General features: G+C 28.3%; 4 protein-coding genes and 1 non-coding gene across 7 annotated transcripts; 1 reads left to right on the top strand and 4 right to left on the bottom strand.

Moving 5' to 3' along the window:
- Window positions 1–1114: 1114 nt before the first annotated feature.
- Window positions 1115–2989, bottom strand: LOC130970470 (uncharacterized). Of its 2 annotated transcripts, none has more exons than XM_057896561.1 (4): window positions 2769–2989; window positions 2578–2677; window positions 2405–2466; window positions 1115–1338 (listed from the first exon to the last, which is right to left on the bottom strand). In XM_057896561.1, the coding sequence occupies exons 1-4, from the start codon at window positions 2892–2894 to the stop codon at window positions 1222–1224; spliced, it is 405 nt and encodes a 134-aa protein (XP_057752544.1). In that variant the 5' UTR covers window positions 2895–2989; the 3' UTR covers window positions 1115–1221. The 2 variants fall into 2 exon arrangements, with proteins under 2 accessions (XP_057752544.1, XP_057752545.1); XM_057896562.1 differs by lacking the exon at window positions 1115–1338 and adding an exon at window positions 1978–2288 and having other exon boundaries at window positions 2769–2943.
- Window positions 2990–3884: 895 nt separating this feature from the next.
- On the bottom strand, window positions 3885–6342 carry LOC130969769 (GDSL esterase/lipase At5g22810-like). 2 transcript variants are annotated; one of them, XM_057895653.1, is made up of 6 exons: window positions 6200–6342; window positions 5459–5867; window positions 5194–5324; window positions 4728–4961; window positions 4316–4571; window positions 3885–4230 (listed from the first exon to the last, which is right to left on the bottom strand). In XM_057895653.1, exons 2-6 carry the CDS (start codon window positions 5712–5714, stop codon window positions 4037–4039), a joined length of 1071 nt encoding a protein of 356 aa, XP_057751636.1. In that variant the 5' UTR covers window positions 5715–5867; window positions 6200–6342; the 3' UTR covers window positions 3885–4036. The 2 variants fall into 2 exon arrangements, with proteins under 2 accessions (XP_057751636.1, XP_057751637.1); XM_057895654.1 differs by lacking the exon at window positions 6200–6342 and adding an exon at window positions 6143–6153.
- A 4607-nt stretch (window positions 6343–10949) lies between these two features.
- LOC130968976 (putative phospholipid:diacylglycerol acyltransferase 2) lies at window positions 10950–11684 on the bottom strand. Its single transcript, XM_057894512.1, has 3 exons — window positions 11508–11684; window positions 11230–11307; window positions 10950–11135 (listed from the first exon to the last, which is right to left on the bottom strand). The coding sequence occupies exons 1-3, from the start codon at window positions 11682–11684 to the stop codon at window positions 11127–11129; spliced, it is 264 nt and encodes an 87-aa protein (XP_057750495.1). The 3' UTR covers window positions 10950–11126.
- Window positions 11685–19749: 8065 nt separating this feature from the next.
- Window positions 19750–22888, top strand: LOC130969114 (UDP-D-apiose/UDP-D-xylose synthase 2-like). The gene is made up of 9 exons (XM_057894708.1): window positions 19750–20179; window positions 20378–20470; window positions 20585–20692; window positions 21247–21361; window positions 21456–21589; window positions 21692–21793; window positions 21904–21996; window positions 22090–22225; window positions 22324–22888. The coding sequence occupies exons 1-9, from the start codon at window positions 19889–19891 to the stop codon at window positions 22434–22436; spliced, it is 1185 nt and encodes a 394-aa protein (XP_057750691.1). The 5' UTR covers window positions 19750–19888; the 3' UTR covers window positions 22437–22888.
- A 651-nt stretch (window positions 22889–23539) lies between these two features.
- On the bottom strand, window positions 23540–23672 carry LOC130971745 (U4 spliceosomal RNA). The gene has a single exon (XR_009082956.1). It is a non-coding gene; the product is annotated as a U4 spliceosomal RNA (small nuclear RNA).
- Between the last annotated feature and the right edge of the window lie 1681 nt (window positions 23673–25353).

The raw sequence follows: 25353 nt of genomic DNA, 5'->3' as shown, positions 1-25353 counted from the left end.
TATTTACAATAAGACAGACTAAATTGATAAAAGAATGCAAATCTAAGACTATATCAATAAAATCTTATATACCATTCTAAACAATAATAATAAGCACATACAAGACCAAAAACAAATCTCCATGCTTCATTCACATTTTGATAACCACAAAACATATTTTGAGCTCATCCCACTGATCATATATCTTAGATGCGATATAAGATAAGACCCACTATTTATTTATTTTATTTTTAAGTAGTAATATAAAAATGCATGTGCATGGGAAGTGAACAGAAGAAGAGAGAGGGCATGGATTTGCAATAGTGAGGTGAAAGGCATTGCCATTATTATTTATTATGCAGATGCTGTGTCAGAAAGTTAGGAAGCTGCGTGCGGAGAAGAGAAACCGTGGAGGACAAGTACTTAGTACGGTTCTGTTCTTTCTCAATGGGAAAATGGACAATGCCCACGCCAGATATTTATTTTTGGAAAATTTATTGCTGTGTATAATTTTGGTGTCGAATTTGTCGAAGTTATTTTTTATGTTAAGTTTTAAATATTAAAAAATTATTTATTTTATATTTTTTAATTTAAATACTAATTTTATCTTTTTTTTAATAAATTAGATAATTATATATAGATACCATAAAATTTACCTTAATTTTTTTAGAAAACAAAACTTTATATAAATTCATCACAAATTCGTATGTCATATTTCCACAAACCTTGTGTATTTTATTAATAGAGAAAATGTGAAATTAAGGTTTTCTTTTTTAAATGAAATTGAGTATGTTTTATTAACTATATGAACCGTATAAAAAATCAATATAAAAATCATAAAGATAATGCAACTTTTTCCCTTCTTTTCCTTATCCAGTTAAAATTGACCGAAAAGTGCTGGGAAAATAGTACCATTGGATGAAGTGATTGATAGAGTAAAGTGGGCTATATATAGTTTCATTTGCTTGTGCATAAGGGTATACCATATCAGCTTTTTGCTTCACCAACTTATTCTAAACTTTTCTTGCAAGATATACGTGTCTGATGCTCCTCCACTTACATCAATAATTAATTGAAAAATCACGAAACCTCTCTCCCTTGTACAATGAGTTGTTCGTCTTAATCAATGAAATTATGAATGTAATGTTCAATAGTAATCCATGCTTGTGTATTATCAATATTCTATAGTCGTAGAAAGAAAATGCTAGGGCCTCTTTAGTCTTTACTAGGAAAAGAAAATCTTTAGGGAGTGGGTCTATTCTCTGGTAAGTAATTGTTGCAAGACTCTTGCCACTTTACGTTGTTTGTTTCCTCTTTGGTCCCTTCCACTTTATAAAGGTAAAGCTGCCTCTGTCTAATCTGTATAGTAGGAAATTTAAAAGACAAAAAGAAATTCAGAAGAACATAAATTTAAGTTCTTATCACATTTGGGTTTCTTAATTGTGTATGATGTCTATAACAAAGTTTAATACTCAGAGATCATAGGGCCTACCCTATAATAAACGTTAATATTTTCAAAAGTATCCAATGATTGGTTGGCCGTTGGCGTCTTGGCGAAAGGCGATTACATATCTTCTATAAAAAAAATCTCTGTGGACAACAAACGTATGTGTTTTTAGTCCAAAAATTGAGATGCTTCAATTTGCTACGTCCTGTCTTATGGCCCAACTTAGCAATAGAAAGATTTGGGCGCGAAAAAAATTGGGCGTTCAACCACAAAGCACAAATAATTGACAGACTTTTTTTGTTAAGAGACTTATCATAAAGAGAAAAGAAACAAAAAAGAATAGATGACTTCTCAGCTCTCAGTTTTCACGTTGGCATGTCTTCATGTAAAACTCATACTTATCATATAGGAAGAATTTCGGATGTACCGGGAATATTATTTCAATTAATATATATTATATATATTTTTTATAATTTAAATCAACAGTTAAAAATTAAAACAACTAAAACACTAATATTCTCGATATATCTAAAATTTTTCCTATCATATAATTGGTATTATATTAAATAATTTAATAAAAAATATCAAATTATCTAATAATTTTCGAAAATACTAACCATCTAAAGAATATTGCAAACAATATTTAGCACAGTCTGACTCTATTCTCTTGCTTTTACTACATATTTTTCATTCCACGTCTTTTGACTAGAGTGATATACATTGCTCAAGATTCATAATGTGTTTGGGATTAGATGAAATCTTCAATAAGAGGCTGATAGAAGAGTTTATATGCCTCCATCACTTCAAGATACCACATTGCCTCTCGATCAGGCCATGATGAAAGATCAACAATCTTATGAACCTGTTATTATATTACAGTTCATTACTACATTTTGCTCCTAATTCCTTAATTATCCATCATCACAAGTTCTATAATCGCCTGATTCAATCAGAATTACAGTGAGAAATGCAAATTACCTTTACCATGGGAGCGTCTCCGGTACCGACAACATAACCTCCAACTACCATCACATACATCCCTGCCATTGATGAATAAAAACAAAGAAAAACGATTAATTAATTAGTGAAACTAGATCTGAAAATAGTTGCAGATTTTGAGGAGGAAATGTGAGGTTGAGTTGGATGATGACCAGGTTGCCAATGGCGGTGGAGGAAATCGCGGCCGACGGACAGCTCAATGACTCCGGTGCCGTCATCGAGAACCAGAGGAGTGTCGGAGACCAAAACGCCCTAAGAAGAAGAATCGAGAATGTTATTTACGGTTGAAGTTAAACGGCGTCGTTTAGAGAGGATCGGAAACAGTTGTGAACTTAGTAAGTACCTGCAACCAAACGCGTTGGAAGAGGATGCCACCGAGTGTGTAACTGCTTTGAGAGTGATTTTGAACCTCACGCGCGTGCTGCAGCTGCGAGCACACCACCTTCAACGCTGCTACGCTGTAATCCATCTCTCTCTCTCTCTCTCTCTCTCTTCCCCCTCTCTCCGCCCTTTGCTAATTTGCTTTGCGATAATGGTGAAGCAAAAACCAGATTGGGCTTCAAAATCCTTGATTGGGCTGAAACATATATTGGGCTCCAAAAACCCGATCGGGCTGAAAAAATATATTGGGCTCCAAAACACAAGAGATAACTATCTTTGTTTTTAACCAAGTTGGGTTGGTCTAGTGGTTAGCTCACTAGTCCGCTTAAGCAAGTGTTGGGGGTTCGAATCCCGCTTTGTGCATGCAGCAACCCATTGGCCAGCGGCAAACCCTTAAATGGAGCTCAGTACCGCGACGAATTAGTCCTTGGCCTGCCGGGCTGGGGGATACCGTGGGAAACCAAAAAAAAAAAAACTATCTTTGTTTTTACTTTTTAATTTGCCTTCTTATTTTCAATATTTTTTTGTATGAGATAAAAGTAGAAAATAAAAAATAAAAAATAAAGACACAAACCACACACATTCTAAATTATCAATATAAAATAATATTTTGTTTATATGAGCATGTTTTGTTTCAATTTTGGTCCCTTATTATATTATTTTGGATTCATTTTTTTAGATATGAGAAACATGTGTGTGTTGTGCGTTGTTGTGGAGGATGTGGATGTTAGATATGAATGTGGGGCAGCTTTTTTTGAAATAAGGGATGAACAAATCCGACCATTTTATTTCTTTATAAAAAAAATTAAGCCTACTAATCGGACACTTCGATTAGTATTTCCAAAAATCGGACAGTCTGATTTTTGTTCCTGACACCATACACTCCATAACTTAGTCCTATATCATTCTCCCAATCATATCTAAATTAAAAAGTGGTTAGATGAATGTTAGTTTTAGTTTCTGTTAACTCACCTCGTTTTATTGATATTAAATAGAGTTAAAGTGAAAAATAAAATGTGTTGACATGATAAACAATAAAAAATATGATAAATTATATAATAGTATATTATTAGTGTTGTTCAATTACCCTTACAGAAAAGAGAACACACAGGTAACTTTGCAATAGAACATAAGAAACCAAATTTAGAATTTGACTTTTACATAGTATAATATAAGGCAAGTGCATAGAGCATTACAATAATCACAAGCATAGTGAATGTTTGTGATTAATTAGGATATGAGAGAAATGCCAGCAGCTAACAAATCATTGGCCAAAACTTGGTTTGCAGCCTCTGTGGGATGAAGACCATCCCAGAATACATACTCAGTTGCATTAGCACATGTTCCTATGGACTTCTTGTTGCACAATATTGCTGTCTCTACCAGCCCCGTTCCACAACAACCTCTCCTTGCTTCAGAAAATCCTATCATAGTGTAATAATAATCAGAAAAACTTGCAGGGATTGTACTGTTAAAGAATAATAATGTGACATGATTAAATTTTGGTACCATAGTCTTGGGGCTTAGTGACAAGGTCATAGAGAGGCTGATAGATATCAAGGATGACCAAGTTGAGTCCAGGAAGCATTTGTCTCAACTTCTGAGAAGTTGCATTCAGCTTTGCATTGAAGTTGATAGCATCATTGTTGAAATTCGACACGCATTCGTTGCTGTGAGGATTAAACAGAGTTATGCATGCTGGCAAACAACCCATTGGAGGCAATGTTGTTACACCTATTCTCCTTGCTCCTAGTGCATGCAAATTCTGTTCATTACTAAATATTAATATTCTTTTAGATAAAATGCACATACCCTTAAGATGAATAAGCTTAGGTCATACTATTTCAATTTATTCAATAACCAAACATGCCCTTGGATTTAATTACTAATAATAAGATGTCAAGGTTGAGAAAAGACATGCCTGAATGAAATTGGAGTAGCGTTGCAAGAGAAGATCCGAGAATTTATCAGCTGTATAAACCTTGTTTAGCAAAGGATTTATGTAAAAGTTTTGAATAAAGTCACTGCTGCCTGCGGTAACAATATATATAGCATCAGATATAATTGATGCAGCCTTTGATTGCCCTGCTGTTTCCACCAATTGGTTCTGACAATCCTTGTAATATTCCAGCTGATGGCTCAATGAAACAGCATTCTACACCCCAAAAAAAAGGTGGGAAGAAAAATTGAAGATCAAGGCTCGCTAAGATGCTGTTTATATTCACTATTGTCTCGCACACCAAGCTGACACATTCTTTTGAAGAATGATATGTCAGCTCGATGTGCGAGATAAAATGAGTACACAAAATATTTTTCTACAATGAGAAACTAGGGAGGAGGATTGAAAAATTTGAAAGAGTTGAGTTTTAAACTTGTAAATTGTTTACATATAGTGTGGCTGTAGCATCTAAGTAACCAGAAGCAGCTGAGGCAAAGTTAGTTCCATTCAAGAGGTTTTTTCCTCTAGGCTTTAAGTCCATGTAAGCTGGTGGATAAGAGGTAAATCCAAGAATCTCAACTGCATTGAATGAATTAATGTAAGGAGAAAAGTGAGTTGATTTAGAATCCAAGAAAAAGTTTAGTTCAAATAACACAACTCTGTGATTAATCAAGGATTATGAGGGGAAAAGGAGAGAGTTAAGGAGAAAGCACCAATGAAATCTGTGGCCAGCTTTCCATTGCAGAACCTTCCCGTTGGATAGTGATTTTGGAAGTCTCTTCCATAAGGAGGGAAGTTTGCTTTAACAAGAGTTAATCGGTGGTTATTGTTGCCAACATCAACAACTGAGTCCCCAAATATGAACAATGCAGGAACTAGTTGTCCATTCCCCACATTCACCACCAAAGCAACAAAAACAACAACTACAACAACAAAGGAACGAAATATAGAACTCCTTGAATACCCCATAAGTCACAAATTTGAAATTCCTCTTCAAGCAATGAGCTTCTTCCTCATGCAAACACACACACAAAGCAGATTCTCAAGATGGTTTGTAATATTGGAAAATATGTGATGACTTTAATTTACTCTTGTTATTTGAATATGGCTCTGCTAAGAAGTCTGCAAGTTCCAAGAATTGTAACATTAATGTATCAACTTATTAAAGGAAAATTTAACCACTGACAATCATATCAACCTCAGAAGTATGCTTTGAATGTAAGAAGTAGTTGGCATTAACAATCTTAGCAGAAATCAAGGAGATTAAAAAATAAATGGACTAAACTAGAAATCACAATATGTACTATTCACTCAAATTCTAATAAACAATGTCACTCATCAAATGATTGAAATACATGCATGGAATCACTTGAATCTGAATGAAGTATTCATCGTACAAGAAACTAGGGACAAACAATTACGGCAACATTAAAGGATGTTGGTTGGTTACTAACCTCAAATAAGTATAACTGTGTTGAACTATTGACACTTGATGTCTTGAATCTTGAGCTGTCTCAGGCTCCTATGACTAGGCCACACCAACATTATAAAAAAACTGTGGGGGCAAACATGAGATATTGACTAGAGTATAATGCGGTTGTTGTTGGTGACCACTTAGTGTTTTTGTGTTGCGTGCCTTATTTATTCTGTCGGTTATCACTGTCACAATATTTGACTTGTTTGACTTTAAAAGCCTTTTTTTATGAACACTTAGAACTTAGCTGTTTTTGCTTTTTCTTAGTTGATAGGATTCTAACACATGGTGGGACTATTAATATGTTATTTATATTGCTATTTTTGTTGTATCTATCCATCTATTTATTAATATACTAAATCTGAATTTTTTTCAATTAATAAAAAAATAAAGTATCAATTTTTTATAAACTCATTTTTTTTAAATAAAAATATTATGCTCTTTTTTTAAATTTATTTTAAAAAAATATCTTTATTATAATTATATTATAATTAATATTTAATGAATAATATATAATTATACTAATTTAGAAAAATATCTTTATTATAATTATATAAAATTAATATTTAATACATTATCAACTAATAAAAGTGAAGTATTAATTTTTCATAAATTCATTCTTTTTTCAAAATAAATGCATTGTTCTTTCTTTTAAATTTAGAAAAATATCTTTATTATAATTAGATTACAATTAGCATTTAATGAATAATGCATAATTATACTAATTTAGAAAAATATCTTTGTTATAATTATATAAAATCAATATTCAATGCATTATTTATCTACTTAATATACTAACACTAAATTTCTTCCAACTAATGAAAATGTGAGGTATCAATTTCTCATGAACTCATTTTTTCTCTAAAATAAAAGTAATATTCTCTCTTCTAAATTTATTTTAAAAAAATATCTTTATTATAATTATATTACAATTAGTATTTAATGAATAATATATGATTATACTAATTTAGAAAAATATCTTTATTATAATTATATAAAATTAATATTTAATACATTATCAACTAATAAAAGTGAGGTGTCAATTTCTCATGAATTCATTTTTTTCCAAAATAAATACACTATTCTTTCTTCTAAATTTATTTTAGAAAAATATCTTTATTATAATTAGATTATAATTAGCATTTAATGAATAATGCATAATTATACTAATTTAGAAAATTATTTTTATTATAATTATATAAAATTAATATTTAATGCATTATTTATTTAATATACTAAAACTGAATTTCTTCCAACTAATAACAAAATGAGGTGTCAATTTCTCATGAACTCATTTTTTCTCTAAAATAAAAGCACTATTCTCTCTTCTAAATTTATTTTAGAAAAATATCTTTATTATAATTATATTACAATTTTATCACAATTAGCATTTAATAAATAATGCATGATTATATTAATTTAGAAAAATATCTTTATTATAATTATATAAAATTAATAGTTAATACACTATCAACTAATGAAAGTGGGGTGTCAATTTTTCATGAATTCATTTTTTCTCTAAAATAAAGGTACTATTCTTTCTTCTAAATTTATTTTAGAAAAATATCTTTATTATAATTAGATTACAATTAGCATTTAATGAATAATGCATAATTATACTAATTGAGAAAAATATTTTTATTATAATTATATAAAATTAATATTTAATGCATTATTAAACTAATTATCAATCAAAAATATTTTTAATTATTTTAATTATATTGATATAATTCTAATTCTTATTCATTATGCAATAATTTTATTAATGGCAAGTTGTTACATTAATGGTGACTTATTTATATTGATATCAATTAACAACAACAACAACAACAACAACAACAACAACAACAACAACAATAATAATAATAATAATAATAATAATAATAGATCTCAATAATTAAATACTAACATAATTGTCAAATATTGTCTATGATTCTAATCATGACAAAAATATATATGATAAAAATGTATGATTCTAATCATAATAAAAATGTATATGATATGATAATGGCATAGATTATTCTAATAATGATAAAAATCTATGATTGTAATTATGATATAATTGAATCTTATAATTTTAACAAAACAAATATAACGTAAATAATAAAAATTTAATTTAATAATAACTAATTTATATAATTATTTTTGTTCTAATAAAGGCATATAGTATTTTTTTGTGGATCAAACTCAGAGATATAATTTTAATGATGGGTAATATGTTCAAATTTTCTTATTTTAAATTTTTCATAATTAAAATTATTTTATAACATATTTATGATTTTTTTTTTCAGAAAGTACCGGTCTTCTTTTACATTAATGTAATGTCATTGAGGGAAATAAATGTCAATTTAGTTTTTTGGTGTGGCAATTCTATACCTTGCCACATTGCATAGATAGCGAATAATGAAGCTTATTTAATAAGGGGATGGTCTGAATTTGCACAAATTCTAAATGTTCAAACTTACTATATTATTTCAGTTGATTATCGTTACGAATGACTCTAATCTATACATGTCTAAGGACTAGAATAGATTCAATATTATTTAAATAATTTAGTTTTAATATTGGTATTTGATTAAATTAGTTTTAGAAAAATTTAAATTGTTACTTCAATTTATATATTACAACTATTTTTTTAGATATGTTACTTTTAAAACTTTTAATATATATTTTTTTTAATCAAGCAGAACAAGTGACAAATTGATACATACATTAATGGTGACAAATTGATATTGATATCAAATAATAATAATAATAATAATAATAATAATAACAGAAAATGTCTAAACAACACACGTTATACTTTAAAAAAGCAAAACATATTTTTAAAAGGATATATTAAGATATCAATCATTAAAAATAAAAAAATAAACATAAATTTGTAATCCTAATTGTCATAAATATGATATTAATGTTGATAGTGGTAAATTGATATTGATATCAATAATTAATTTTCATAATTATTTTTGTACTATTAAAAGTTATATATAGTATTTTTTTTTTGCGATTTGTAAATCTAGATCTAAGAATCAAAGCATTCTTTTTGAACGTGATATATAGAATAATAGAAAAAATTTTGAGAGCTTATAATAAAAAGGTTATTTCTAAATTTCTTAGTCAAATTTATTAAAATTTATTATTATCAATTAAAAAAATTAAAAAATTTTAGGTGTTAATTAGTAATACATTCTTATTTCACATTTACATCTTGAGAATATTAAAATTATTATAATATTATTTCAGGTATATATTTTACAATTATCAAAAAAAAGTGTTAAATTATTTTTTATTGATTTTAAATTCTTTACGGTTTATTAAAAAAAATTGTGTATTCGAATTCTCTACTAATTTATTATTATTCATTTTAAGCTAATTTTTTTATATTTTTACTTCACAATAAAACAATGTATAAATATTTATTAAAGAATTTAAATATTATTAAATTATTTAATTTAATATTGAGTATATATATCTAACTTATTAAAAATATAAATTAATAAAAATGATTAATAATTATATTAGAGTTTATACATTTAATATTAGATTAAAAAATTATTTTAAATGTATAATATGTATTTTTTTATTAATCAAATTATATAATTTAAATTAATTTTAATAAAATAACTTAAAATTATGATTTTAATTTTATCACATGCTATGCACGGATTATTACACTTGTATACTATTATTATCCTTTGCTAATCAGATATTAGCAATGTTCTAATATGAAAACATAATATAGGTTTGGTTTAATAATGTTTGCGGGAACTATTTTCAAACTTGTTTTTATTGGTAATCATTATATCTATCTTTTCCTAATAAAGTATGTTGTTGTGGTCGAAACGATTTCTGATCCTGTGACACCTGTTTTCCCAAAGGGCCCCACAAGCATTTCAGCCACATAATTTGAAGCACAAAGTGATTCGCATGGGCATTTGTCATACATTCATAATTGAGGTGTTACATAATGTTGCTAGAGAAAACTTTTCACCCTAACATTTTTTATCCATCATAATTCACCCTTTTTCCTTCCTTGATTTAATAATTGCAAGTGCAAATAAAAAGGGTATGTAATTGTTCAACTTTAAGTTTTAACTATGTTGAGTAGATATATTTATAGTTATCCATATAAACAGTGTAACCGGAATTTGTATATATGTACTGCAGTTAACTATTTTAATGGAATAGTATATAGTATAATTAAGAGGTGATGACCTCTTTGAAAACAAGTAAACAACCATGAACATGCAACCACCTTTTTAATTTCTTCGTGGCAGATATCTACAGAAGATTGCATCAAATTCCACCAACAAATCTATATTATTTTTAGTGACATTGCTCGTTCATCCTCTATTATGAGCTTCAAAATTTATTTATACACTAAAATCAACTACTAAAATCAGTGATTAATATATTTATATATAAATATATATATATATATATAATTTAATTTATTTTTAATATATATTTAAATTCTAATATGTATTTTATACTGATAGTTTATCTTAATAGTTTATCTTGACTTATTTTTATGTATAAGCATGGTTGTTTCGCATTAACATTTGCAAAACACCTTCTACACATATCTACAGATTATTTACAAGATAACTACCGAGTTTGATAACATTTCATGCAAGAAAATCAAAGCATAAAACTGATAAAAATTATTTATAATCTGAGATTTATCCTCTCAGACATCTCATGATATCTGAGAATATCCTATCATCACCAATATCTTCACCAGTGGCTCCAGCAGCAACTCTCAAAACATCTTCAACCAATGCAACATTTCCCATAATAACTTGGTACTTGGTAGTATAAAAATTATGAATATCTCATAACTTCCTATACTTACTTGGTTTCAAGTGGATTGGACCAGTATCTGTAATGAGCATATTTTGGATCATCTAAGTTCTCTGCAATTCCATGATAGAAGTGAGCCTTAGCACGCTTCATCGTTTTTGGAGCTGCAAAATTAAGCAGATCAATAACAGTTCTTGCTGTGTAAACCTTTTCTGTAGCAACTTTTTGGGTGCTTTCTCTGCTCATCTCATCATGTTCAGTCCATACATCATCACATGCAATTTCCTGTTGATGCCCGAAAACATTATTGTTCTAAAACATGTAAACAAAGTCTCAGTGATCAAATGCCTTATAAAACAAGATATAAATGTACAACCTTAATTTGATCAAATGTCTTGCCAAAAAATGATGGACTAGTATACTTCTCCAATGAGAAAAATTTTGTCAGTTTCAAATAGAAAATACTCCTGAAATAATAATTGAACCTCAGTATTTTGGAAAGAAAGTCTCCAGTCATAGGAAGTCATGTACAAGTTCTTCCCTTCATATCCAAATTTTGCCAAATTTTGAATTAACAGAGACCAAAAGGAATAAGCAGGAACAAAGTTATCTGCAGCAACAAGCCCAGGTACTGCCCTCACTCTAATGCCTGGTGGATCCATTCCAGTTTCATTATGCAGAGAAAGATGTTCTAAATAGCACAGAGGCCTGAATTCCACAGAACAAAAAAAGATTATAGTATATGGAATTGAATCGATTCACAGTACTATTATGACACCAACAATGGACAACTCACAAGTCACTACTTCTCAACTAGAATTAAAATTAGGAATGTCAAATTGCCAAAAACACTATAACTAATAACTGTAAGGGTATGTTTAATTGGAGACAAAATGATGCGGAAAATTTTATGGATAAGCTCTATTTATAAGTGTATACCTCAATCAACCAACTTGAGTTAGTTCGAATGGTGAACTCACTCGTCCCTTTAAATAAGTGTCAAAAGTTCGAATCCCAACTTATGCATACAACAACTCGGTCACTCCCTCACTGCTGCTGGTGACTCTTGTCCATGAAAACCACCTAGTGCAAGCCACAAAACATAGAAGCCACCAAATTGTGTAAACATAACCAACCACCCAAAAACACTCATCAATGTGCCTCCACTTCATAGACTCTTGGCATGAGTCAAGTTGTATATTAATGTTCTGCTAATAAAAATGATTACGTATATGACATACACTAATTACTCTTGACATGTAATTCTGCTAAGTCCTTATTGGTGTTTTAGACGTACACTTGTATGTCTTGAATTTTGCATGCAAGCGTGGATGATCTACGTGTCAAAAGCCAGAGCGAGACGTTTCTATGCTTCTTATGTGGCAATGGCACCACCCTTTTGGAAACTTTCCACCACCACCGAGTCCTAAAGCCTCTGAAAAAAGAGTGTGATATGACAGTATAGAAATTTCCTATAGTATATGTACTATATTCTTATCTTTATTCTGAATTCGATGCTGCTTTGGAAAAATAAAAAATGTGAATTTCGTAGAAAAATGATAATGATGGTGCCATAGTATATCGATAAAATAATTTGAGGTTTTCATAAGATATACATGTAGTTCAACTTTCAGGAGTCAAGCCAAGTTGAATTATATATGAAACTTAATATGAAAAATTTAGATTTTTTAAATTTTAAATTTTTATTTTAAAAAATAAAATAAATTTTTTTATTATTGAATATTTTTTTATATTTTTTTTAATCTCACTTATAAAATAAATAATAATAAAAGTGAAATTCAAAATTTAAAAAATCTAAATCCTAATCTGGAATGTTCATGAATAAGGAAGAGGCTAATATAGAAGCATCCATACTCTATCATTTGTGTTTGTTCCTCTTTGTTTGATGGATTTTATTTGTGCTTGTTCTTTATTTCTTTTGAGATTTGATTCTTCCCTACCATTTTAAAATCAAATATTTGGAATAATTTCCATCAACTCTCTTAAATGAAACTCGATATTATATTTAAGAGTTTTATTAACAAACGTTCTAATGCAAGCTTTCCATAAAAGAAATCATTTTTTTAGTACTACCTTGAAAACTATACTTAAATACTAGCTCTTATTGAAAAAAAAAATTTAACGAGAAAACTCAACACAACAAGTTAGGGAGCATTTTTTTTTTTTGGTGACTAAGTTAGGGAGCATTTGAACAAACATATAAATAAAAGAAAACAATAAAGCCAAATATTTAAATATGTTTTAGGGTAATCAAGATATTCCAATAAGGAGTTTATTGGTTATTGTCAATATTAAGTTCGATGTTGGTTAAAATGTGTGATGATGCATCTTTACTTTTATAGGAGGGAATACTATTTGAGATAGAATAATAAAATTTCTGGGAACAATAATTGGTTCATCCTTAAATAAATTTTAATTTTATATCAATAATCTAGATTTAGAGTTTGAGATTTAGGATTTAGAGTTTAAAATTTAAAATATTGATTATATTATGTATATACTAAAATCAGTTATCAGTATAAAATATATATTAAAAATAAATTAAAATACACATATATTTATACATAAATATATTGGTGACTAATTTTTGTGATTAATTTTGGTGTACAAATAATATTTTTCATTAAAATTTAGCATATAGAATTTAGAGTCTAAAATTCAAAATTTTGGGTTTAAGATTTAAATTTTAAAATTTAAAAAATATTGTACCCTTTGCTTTTTTTTTTCGAAACATATTAACATGAGTTTAATTTTGATACACTAATAATGTAACACAGTTATATAATTATATCGGTCTTTTTTATGACTATTCAAACGATCAATATAAAATGTAGTTATTTTTATTAATATGATATTACACAATTAAATATATATATAAAACTATTTTATCCTAACAGTATATCAAAATTAAATTCTATAAACATTTGCCATAATAATTGAATTTACTTTTCATGCGACAAGAATAGTTTACACAAATATTCAATCATATGTTATTATAATAAAATAATTAAATTTTAAATTTTATTACTTATAAAATATTTAAATACATAAATTTAATTAAATAGTTATATAAATATTTTATATTATTAATTTAAATTTATAATAATTTTTGTAAGAATTTTGTTATTTTGTACTTTAAGGATATTGGTTAAACATATTATAGAAAAAATATTTTAACACTTTTGATATATTTAATGTATTGAAAACATAAAAAAAATTATTTTTGAAATAAATAATATTATTTTTTTTATGATATGTTTAATCAATATCGTTAAAGTAGAGGATAGCAAAATCCTTTTTGTAATAAACCTACCATTTCTAAGAACCCTTAAGTAATACGGCTTATCAAGTGGCCCATTAAGGTTACATTTTTGTCAACACGTTGAAGATTAATTTCGTTTGTAACTTACACATAGCACATTGAGATGGGCTAAACAATAAACTAGAGGATGTTAACATTTTGGTACATATAACAAGCTGCTAAACTAAACAAAAACCAAGCTGCTTAAACTTTTATCATTGTGCCAATGAGCTTTAGCTCAAGTGACACAAGTTTTTCCCTCTTATTAAGAGGTCTCAAATTCAAATCTTATTTAGTGCAAATTTGACTAAAAAAAAGGAGATATCATGTGTGTGTAGATATGTTGTGTGTGAATGTATAACCTAAAATTGGAAATTATCCAATCGACCAAACAAAAAAATAAAACTTTTATCATTGTGATTTGTGTGTTATGACTGACCGAAAACAAAAACACCTTTATCATTATTAATTGAATTAACATTTAAGAATGTAGGTTCACGACCAAAAAATATGTAGGTTTATACCCAGAAGAATTTTTTTATATCTAGAAATGTTACTTCTAAAAATTTATGTCCAAACAACTAACTTGGTTGGTTGAGTGCTTAACTCACTCGTCCGCTTAAGTAAGTGTCGGGAGTTTGAACCCCGCCTTGTATATGCAGCAATCCATTTGCCAGCGACAAATTTTTAAATAGAGCTCAGATCCGTGACGAATTAGTCTTTAACTTATCAGGTTGAGAGATACCATTTGGGTAAACTAAAAAAAAGTTATGTCCAAACACTATTGGAATTTTGTAAAAGTTCTTAGATTTTTTTTTTTTCTCTCTAATCGTGGTTGCCCTGTTACAAGACAGGATAAAGAGCGTGGTGAAGGTTGGGCGCGTGAATGAAATAAAAGGAGATTTATTCTTTTAAATTTGGAAATTTATGTGAATATGTGAGATAGTGTATGAAGCACGTGAGCATGAAACTTGTACAGCTCATGGCTTATGGCTACGCCACTAACCGTGTCTATCTCTTTCTCCTTAATTTTCACGTGTTCCCATGATAATATGACTATATGACGGTGACTGAACTCTATTTTATTCTCTTCTTAATTTTATTTTTCGTCTCTCATTTTTATTTAGTAAAATACCTTTTGTTTTTCTCTCATTTTTGCCATAAATTCTATTTTTTTTTTTTTGGAAAAAATAGATATCGATGGATATTTATAAATATTAAGTTTTACTTTTTTTTGTTATAAAAAAGTTATATATAATTTAACTAAATATATTAAATTAAATATAATTTAAATTTTAAATACAAAATTAATATAATAGTATATACATAAAAATTTTACTATATAAATTAAAATAAAATAAATTATAATTACTTATACAACTTATATGTATAAAGATATTTGAGTACAATTTTTTTTATAAATTTTTGTAGAACGAATACTCAATCTTCTCTCGTATCTATTTATTTGTGGAGATGGATATCTATCCTCAGAAAATTTTACGAATTTTTATTAATCTCTTTCGTTGTAGATAATCTCTGGAGATATTGAGGTGCAAATATTTTAATTTTACTATTTTTAGATAGTAATAATAAAAATGTGTTGTTAAGGACGTTTCTTAACAATATTACAAATCATTTTTTATTATTAAACATTATTGATCTTTTATTTTAATATTCTTAACCAATGTTTGTAGATATCTTTAACTAAACCAATAATAAAATAATAAAATAGCAATATCAATAATCCAAAATTAGTCAAAAGATAGTAGCATCCTAACGCCAAAACGAGTTAGATATTTTCATTCAAACTATATTTAATTCACCACGCCGATAGCATTGTTACTTTTATTTTTGTGAACTATATCATGATTTTTAATAGATTATTTGTATAATGTGTATAATAGTCTATTGAGTTATAAAATAAACATTTTTTATACTATCTAGAATAACCATTCGAATACTAAGGATAATAAACATCTTTCTGAAAAATTAAACTGATTTTAGGTTTTACCAAGAAACAAATTCTTGACCTTTTGAATCTAGCATTCTAATACTATATCATGATACTACTCATTCCAAAAACTTCAACTGATGAAAAAAAATAACATTAATAATTATATATCTAATATTCAATAAACCTTTATTATACATATTATATAAATATTCTATTAGCTACTCGTACCTTCCCTTAAAATAAATAAATCACGATGAAGTCGCATCATTGTTTAAATGCCATGAAATTATTATTATTATTATTATTTTGAAAGGGAATGCTATGAAATTATTACATATAGGGAATGATGCATCAAATTATATTGACTATATCTAACATTGTTCAATAAAAGTTTCACTATATATTTGAAAATGACAAAGTAGATATTGACGGTCACATTATAAAACTTTGATATACAAAATCATTTACCATAAATTGACTAATAATTTCTACTTATAACCTGTGCTGGTTTAGTAGTTGTGTTTTGTTTGATGTTTGTATCATTTAATTTGGTCTATATTTGATGTAAATGTCAAAAAAAGAATTTGAATTTAAATTTTAAATTTTTATTTTTGAAAATAATTTATAATTTCTCACACATTAAAATGTTTTTTTTATTTATTTTACTTATAAAATAAATAATGAGAAATTACACTTTATTATCTAAAATAAAAATAAAAATTTAGAGGATCTAAATCTGTACAAAAGATTATAAATTTTATGACATCATTTTATCTCTTTTCACATGTCGAATTTGCAATAAATTATTTAAACTGCTTATATTTTGTGGTTCTTATTTACTTATTTACTTATAGAAAAAAAGAATAAAAAAATAGAATACAAAAAATAATGATGATGATAAAAAAACACCAAAATTAATTATATAAAACATAAAAATATAATAATAATAATACTGAAATTAATTATATAAATTTTGAAATTTTATCCCGATAAATACATAATTTAAATTGATCTCTACGTTATATTACAAAATAATTTGTTGTTTAGGATTTAGGAATATACAATTTAATTTTAAAAATAATTTTGTTTAAATGAAATTTTCTATTTTTTAAGTAAAACATGAAAAGATACAGAAAAAATTTTATATCAATAATATAACATGAAAAAAGAAAAATAAAGACATGTTGGGAGAAGGAAAAATAAGATATAATAGAAAGAAAAAGAAGAAAATATATTAGTCGAAATTTTGGTGTTACAATTAAAAAATTTCGGTGTTATTTTTAAAAATTTTTGATATTATTTTTATTTTTTATAATTTTCAATTAGTTAAAAAAAATTTTGTATTACTGTTAAAAAATTTTAGTATTCAAATTCAAAAATTTTCTATGTCGATCTTAAAAAAGTTTTGATATTATTTTTTGATAAATTATATACAATTAAAATTTTTTTTCTGATCTTTATCATCGTTATCTATTTTTTCTTTTTTATTTTATGTTTTTTAATTTATTTTTTCAAGAATAAAAAAAACTATAATAACACTAAAAAAAAGGAAGAAAAAGAGAAATAATAATAAAAAAACAACAATAATATAAAAAATAGAAGAACGATAAAAAAAAACACAAAAAAAGGTACATAATTCACACATGCTTATGTAGATATTTTTGTTACATTTTAGCCAATTTAATTGAATTAAACTGATAAAAATATTTAAATATATAATACAACTCTTTAAAAAAAATACTCAATTAACTTTAATAAAGCATAAAATAAAAGACAACTTACAATATTACAAATCCAATAACTACCCTCCATTAAACGATTCCCTTTGAAGATATATAATAATTACCTAATCTCCATGCTAAATTAAATATGATTCATGAATTTTATAGTTGCAAATAAAAATTAATTATTTAATTAGTTATTATATATTTGTATAATATAAATATCCTTCAATTTAATTTTAATATATATTTTATATTTTAATATATATTTATATTATTAATTAATTTAAAAGTTTATGAGGTAGACAATAATTTTTATAAATAAAACGAATAATAAATTTTAAAATTAATTCAATAAAGTATAAAAATATTTCATTCTAAATTACTTTCTAAATCTTAACACTATAATAACGCACACCTAATGAATTGAACATCCAATCATTGTTAACTGTGCATAGATAAATCGAATCAAAAGAAATAATCATCCAATTAAAAATAATCAACATAATCATTTGGATACCTATTGAATTGAACATCTGACATATTTATTTTTTTTATAACTATCCGATATATCCATTGAGCTTTTGACTTATAAAAAGTTACAGTATTAATGTTTGGTGCAATTTTCAAAACCTTAGCAATTTTTTAAGGAGCTATTTAGGAGCTTAGACCATCTTCAGTAGAGAATTCATTTCAGTTTCTATTTATGGGACACTTGTCATAAAAAGTAACTCCACGTAAGTTTTTGCGTCATAAACAATAAATAAGAACTCAAAGTATCTCTTTCTTCTCCATTAGGAGGAATTAACTTTAGTCTCTATTGTGACCCAACTTAATTAATTAATTAAAATTAATATAGTTAATATTTTTTGTAATAATATTATTAAAATTTATAAATTTAAAAATAAATTGAATATTTTTTTTACAGAAATTGATGGTACAGTACAAAATTTTTCTCTCCTAATTGAGGTAATTAATATAAATTATTAATTGAATAAATATATAATTATTTAATATAATTAATTATTATAATTATTAATAAATTAAATACAATTTAATTATTTAATTAATTATTATTTAAATGATTTTATTAGATAATTAATATAAATTAAATAAAAATAAAAATATAATTATTTAATATAATTAATTATTATAATTATTAATAAATTAATTATAAATTTATATAATTATTTATTTTATAATAACTTGCCACATGACAAGTTATTATTGGATGATAAAAGTTTCTATTTAGAGGACTCTCTTCTCTTGAAAATCACGCATGAACTCATTTTTTTTCTTTTCCAATGGTGAGCCTCTACTTTTGTCAGGAACAGGGACTCATATTTTGGCTATTAGAAATATTTGTATAAAAAAGTTAAAAAAATTACTTCTCTCATAATATTATTATCTTTTATCATATTTTTATAAAATACACAATTTTAAAATTAAAAATTCAAATACAAAATAACTTATTTATAAATTATTTTTTATATATTATTTAAACAATTTTTCAAGAAAAACATAATCAAGTTGTTTATATTTTTTCATTAATTTAATGGTTAATTTTTTGTATAAGGAAAAGAAGTGAAGAGAGATACACGCGCGCAGTGCTGAGAGTAAGAAAGTGGCGCGACCGCAAGGGTGTCCCAATCATATTCTTTTCTTTTCCCTCTCCTGATTCTCTACATTTTCTTCTTCTTCTTCTTTCGCTTCTTCTTCTTCTTCTTCCTTCTTCCCTCTTCTTCATTCTAACTATATATAAATAGCGCACACCTCACACACTTCGTTACTCGTCATTTTCCCATAACAACCACCTCTAAAGAGAGACACACCTCACTCTCCAAAGAAACAAAGAAAAGCAACAACATAATGGCTTCTTCTTCTTCTGCTGGTGCCTCAGCTCGCGTGGATCTGGATGGGAACCCGATAAAGCCATTAACGATCTGCATGATCGGTGCCGGAGGGTTCATTGGCTCACACCTTTGCGAGAAGCTCATGTCCGAAACGCAGCACAAGGTTCTCGCATTGGATGTCTACAACGACAAGATCAAGCACCTCTTGGAGCCCGATAACCTTCCATGGCACGGTCGCATCACCTTCCACCGACTCAACATCAAGCACGATTCAAGGCTCGAAGGTCTCATCAAGATGTCGGATCTGGTAATTTATTTCTTAATTAAATGCCCTAATTTATCGTAATTGAAGCTTTTCATGTTCTTGGATATGTTCTCAGAATGCCAATTTGATGTGTAATATAGCTCGAATCTAACTGCATTCTATAATTATTGATGTTATTGTTCTTGGATTTGTGCTTACATTGCGAAATTGAAATTGAACATTTGTATGTGTGTTTTTCAGACGATAAATCTGGCTGCAATTTGCACCCCTGCGGATTACAATACCCGTCCCCTTGACACAATTTACAGCAACTTCATCGATGCTCTCCCTGTGGTACGTGTTCTTCGTGTTATTAGGTCAAATTGTAAATAATTAAAGGCCAAATATTCATGTTAGAGCTGAATGGGATGTGCGATTTTGATTTTTGATGTGTTGTTTCTGTTTCAGGTGAAGTACTGCTCTGAGAATAACAAGAGGCTTATTCACTTCTCTACTTGTGAAGTGTATGGGAAAACGATTGGAAGCTTTCTCCCCAAAGATAGTCCTCTTCGTCAGGTAACCTTTCCTTTTCTTGTTGATTTTATTTTATTTTATTTTTTTAAATATTTCTTTGTTTGTTAAAGGAAGCTTCTTCCAGATCTATGCATATTATTCAAAGTATTTGTTTTTTAACAGTACAAAAGTGTTAAAAATGTGTCGGTGCGAATCTCATCACACCTCCCCAAATTAAGCTCCCTTATAAAATTGCATTACCTCTGTTTTCTTTTATATGTTCAGTCAATTTTTGGTATGTATCTTTAACAAATGAAAAGGGAATATAGAGTTTTTTAAAGTTAAAAGGACATTGACATGTTGTGATTTGTGTAATGTCCTAAATATGCATATGATTGTTCCTTTTTAAGATTGGGTTTCTTGGCTTTTTATTATTCAGGTTATTTGGGAAATGATGGGGGACTTTTTAAAAATGGACTGTCCCTTTCTGTCATTTTGTCTGTTTCGTTTGCCTTTTCATATTTTGTATTGAGATATAGGGAGTGCTTTGCTTGTTTCTTTTTGTGATGAGCTGATCAACTGTGCTATATACTGTTCCCAATATTGTGTGGTGATAGGATCCTGCATACTACGTTCTTAAAGAAGATGAGTCTCCATGCATTTTTGGTTCGATTGAGAAGCAGAGATGGTCCTATGCCTGTGCAAAGCAGTTGATTGAGAGGCTGATTTATGGTGAGCTGAACTTATTTCCTCTTATCTATATAAGGACAGGGATCATTTCCAATATTGGATTGAATAGTCTCAGTGACATTGTGATCGTTGACAGCTGAGGGTGCTGAAAATGGTATGGAGTTCACAATTGTGAGGCCTTTTAATTGGATTGGACCTAGAATGGATTTCATTCCTGGCGTTGATGGTCCTAGTGAGGGTGTTCCCCGGGTTCTTGCATGCTTTAGCAATGTAAGCTACATTTATTTGGCTCTAGGAGTTTGTAGGTGTTTTATTACTTTGCCTTCTTTGCCAATATTATCCAATTTTTTTTTCCTTTATTCATCTTTGCAGAATCTTCTCAGAGGGCAGCCCCTCAAGCTAGTGGACGGTGGCCAATCCCAGAGAACCTTTGTTTACATCAAGGATGCTATTGAAGCTGTAACACTGATGATTGTAGGTTCTCATACCCCTAGTGTTGACTTTTATTTTTCATTCTGAATTTCTGATCGTTTGATCTTTGTGGAAGTCCTTCTTAAACTGTTGTTACCTTTTACTGTTAACAGGAAAACCCTGCCAGGGCTAATGGACATATCTTCAATGTGGGTAACCCCAACAATGAGGTTACAGTTCGGCAGCTTGCTGAAATGATGATTAAGGTGAAATGATCAAATTATCCACCATTGCATATCAGAATGCATGCACGTTACTCCTTCTGGGGATTCAAGAATTATTAACCTTTAATTCTACAGGTATACTCAAAGGTTAGTGGAGAACAACCTCCAGAGACACCTACAATCGACGTCAGCTCAAAAGAATTTTATGGCGAGGGATATGACGATAGCGACAAGAGAATTCCTGACATGACCACAATAAACAGGCAACTTGGTAGGTTTCCTCATTCATTCATTCATTCATTAATCGAATTTGATATTCAAGTTGTCAAGCTTCTTTACTTTTTTATGGTTTTGTTGTTCCTCTCACAGGATGGAACCCAAAGACCTCACTTTGGGACCTGCTCGAGTCCACACTGACCTATCAGCACAGGACATATGCTGAAGCCATTAAGAAAGTCATTGCTAAACCTCTTGCAAGTTGAGCTTATGCAGTAATGGGGTTGTATACTACTACTATACTACAAACGTTTCAGAAGGGTTTTTTTCCTGGTCTTAAAAGTGTTCCACTAACCCATCATGGGGCCATAACGCATATTTTACTCTTGGTTTTGCATACATTGTGAAAATGTTCGTAGCCAATAGGAATTTAGCCCAATTCCAAAATCAGCACGTGCTCTAAGGTGCGTCTATTGATTGATTAGTTGGAATTACATATGGGCAATTTGTGTATTTTTAATAGCTTTGTGCTTCTAGACATGTTGAAGGCCTTTTATAGAGTTTTATTTTTTGTTCTTTATTTTCATATTTTGGTGTTTTAGATGGCTGTCGGTCACTACTGTGTTGTCATTCCAGATCTGATGTAAGTGTAAAACATTTTGTTTGACCCTCTAAGCCATGTGCTCTAAATTATTTGTCATTAATTTATTCTGTTAAATGGATTGCATGTGTTGTACAACTTATATTATTATTATTCCCCTTAATTGCAATATTAACAATCTGCAATAAATTATGTTGGAGAAATAAGTTGGAACGGAGAAAATTATGTACTCCTATGTATTCTCTATTAATTAGGCAATATTTGGTAAGCACTGTATCGTCGCTATGGTGATGATGGGAAAAACAGTCAAACGCTAACAAAGGTAGGGTATAATCATATAAGCAATTGGAATTGATCTCCTAACTCAAATATCTGTTTGATCATGTCACCTGTAAATTTTGACTGTTGACTGAAGTTTTTTTCAATTTATCTTAGGATTGACTTTGTTAACTGATGATTTTATTTTATACTGTCCACCCTTTTTAACTAATGACAAAAGTCTATACTACACGGCTTCACCTTGTTACAATTAAGATTACACTGGTAGGCTTGAGAGTTACGCAGAAACCAATTTTAAGCATCTCATTTTCTTTTGATTAATTGGTGCCAGAAGTTACAGGAAATAAACTTAGCAGAGACCAATTCTATCTAAAGTGCAAATCACACGCATGTATCACTGTATCAGTGTTATCACTATCTATCCTGTTTCCTATTTAGTACTAACACTAGCTATAAACATAAAAATAAAATTTGAAACTAAACTTGTAGGGCTTTACCAAAAAGGAGCCCTTCCAGAAATTCTCGAAGGCCTGGGTTTGGGTTTGGAAATAGTTTTCAACCAGCAATAGACGCGCCTCGGTTAGAACCTCACTAGCTGCGTCATTGCCCCAAGCGCAAAGATAATTTTCTCGTTCTCGTTGGTCTCTTTATATATGACAGCTTAGCGTGCTATAATATGCTCCACCACGGATGTGAGACTATAAGGCTTTTTCTTATTTTTGCTTCCACATCGAAATAACCTCCTAATGGTATCTACTAGTGAGTTGCTTGTCATATCCATTCCTAACACCATCTGCAGCTAGAATCCATTTATTGTTAAAGCAACGCTAATTCCATGTTTCTGGCTAAGACTAGAGATCAAATAATGATCAATATACACCCCATAGCTCTCCATAGTCACAGGGCATGAGCTCAGCTTTCCAATGCAGTGCCAATAACGACAGCAAGAACTAAAAAAAAACCAAGGACCACTCCACTTACTAGCATCATCATGTCTCTCTGTCGAATCTAGCAAAGAAGATTGATGAAAATTTTCTAAATGGTGTGGCCAACTTTTTCTTTAATTCAATTTTTTTTCACATGTATTAGTGAAAGGTTTTCAATTATAATTTTGTTGAATGTAAGAATATGATCTTTTTTATTTTATTCGTGATTTATATAATTAAAATTCAACTTATATTTTTTAGATATTTCCTTACTCATTAATCTATTATCTTTTGTGTATGTATGCATATTTATACATGTAACTGTAATTATACAAAACTAAGTGGGTTTGTAAGGTGAATTACCGAATACATCAAAACCTTTGGGGGCACATGGAGTGCTTTCTGAGTTCTGACGATGATTAGAGAACATTCTATCTTAAGAATATATATTATATAGAACCATAGCAGAACCAGTAAAAGCTTTGTCATTGTAAACAATTATATGGGGTGACCATTGTCACTTTCCTTCTACTGCACTTAAAGGTTTTCCCCTAAAGTTCTAACATAATTAGTGGTCCTCTGGTTTGATATTTCTAATTTACTTTGCTACGCTTGTCTGGATGTTTTGAAATTTGTTCAATTTCAGGAATTAGATTTTGTCAAATGTCCTTGTACCGCCAATTAAAATTACAAATGTTTTAACTAAAGATATATGTTTTTCTATTTTATTTTATAATCCCTTGACCCACATAATTGAATAGAAAGAGCCAATAATTTTTTAAAACAAATGGCAAGAAGGAAAGGAACAAAGCTTGAGACAAGGAAGGGGACACCAATGATTTCTGAGCCGGCTAAATCCCCGCCGGGTGTGTCATTTGTTTGTATAGTTTTTTTTTTTTTTTGCCCCCTTTGCGTTACTACTAATGTTATTTTTATCCTATTTCAATAAAGTATGAGCCATTTTCATTCAAGTGTTTATCAAATAATTTCTTCTAAGATTACTAATTTGTTTGGGAGGGAACTAATTATATACAATTTAATTTATGATAAATTTTATAATACTTATTATTATTTAAGTCTGCATTTGTTCCTGAGAACAGGACAAGACATTGAAAATAAGATAAGACAAGACATTGATGGACAGAGACACAAAATTTTGTATTGTTGTATTCTATTTAGTAATAAACTAAAACAAATTATAAAAATTCAATTTATTTTCATTTTTTTTATTCAAAAAATTTGAGATGAAAAATATAATAATAAAAAAATATAATTATGAAAAATTAACAAGAATAATAAAAGAAAAAAAAATAAGTTGTATCTCTTGTTAGTGTCTCCGTGTCATTCCTGTCAGAATGGATACAAAATACACTAATT

The sequence above is a fragment of the Arachis stenosperma genome, chromosome 3 (assembly GCF_014773155.1).
Source record: "Arachis stenosperma cultivar V10309 chromosome 3, arast.V10309.gnm1.PFL2, whole genome shotgun sequence".
Classification (NCBI taxonomy): Eukaryota; Viridiplantae; Streptophyta; class Magnoliopsida; order Fabales; family Fabaceae; genus Arachis; species Arachis stenosperma.
This window is presented reverse-complemented; position numbering and strand designations above follow the sequence as displayed.

What these genes read in the sequence shown, in the direction of transcription:
- LOC130968976 (XM_057894512.1), bottom strand. Translation starts at nt 11,684, where the DNA reads ATGGATCCACCAGGCATTAGAGTGAGGGCAGTACCTGGGCTTGTTGCT. An exon ending in TTTCTTTCCAAAATACTGAG is followed by an intron (nt 11,308 to 11,507) that starts GTTCAATTATTA and finishes GGGCATCAACAG; the next exon opens with GAAATTGCATGTGATGATGT.
- LOC130970470 (XM_057896561.1), bottom strand. Translation starts at nt 2,894, where the DNA reads ATGGATTACAGCGTAGCAGCGTTGAAGGTGGTGTGCTCGCAGCTGCAG. An exon ending in TCCAACGCGTTTGGTTGCAG is followed by an intron (nt 2,678 to 2,768) that starts GTACTTACTAAG and finishes TCTTCTTCTTAG; the next exon opens with GGCGTTTTGGTCTCCGACAC. An exon ending in CCACCGCCATTGGCAACCTG is followed by an intron (nt 2,467 to 2,577) that starts GTCATCATCCAA and finishes CATCAATGGCAG; the next exon opens with GGATGTATGTGATGGTAGTT.
- LOC130969114 (XM_057894708.1), top strand. Translation starts at nt 19,889, where the DNA reads ATGGCTTCTTCTTCTTCTGCTGGTGCCTCAGCTCGCGTGGATCTGGAT. An exon ending in TCATCAAGATGTCGGATCTG is followed by an intron (nt 20,180 to 20,377) that starts GTAATTTATTTC and finishes TGTGTTTTTCAG; the next exon opens with ACGATAAATCTGGCTGCAAT. An exon ending in CACAATAAACAGGCAACTTG is followed by an intron (nt 22,226 to 22,323) that starts GTAGGTTTCCTC and finishes TTCCTCTCACAG; the next exon opens with GATGGAACCCAAAGACCTCA.
- LOC130969769 (XM_057895653.1), bottom strand. Translation starts at nt 5,714, where the DNA reads ATGGGGTATTCAAGGAGTTCTATATTTCGTTCCTTTGTTGTTGTAGTT. An exon ending in ATGCTACAGCCACACTATAT is followed by an intron (nt 4,962 to 5,193) that starts GTAAACAATTTA and finishes TTTGGGGTGTAG; the next exon opens with AATGCTGTTTCATTGAGCCA. An exon ending in CACTAAGCCCCAAGACTATG is followed by an intron (nt 4,231 to 4,315) that starts GTACCAAAATTT and finishes ACACTATGATAG; the next exon opens with GATTTTCTGAAGCAAGGAGA.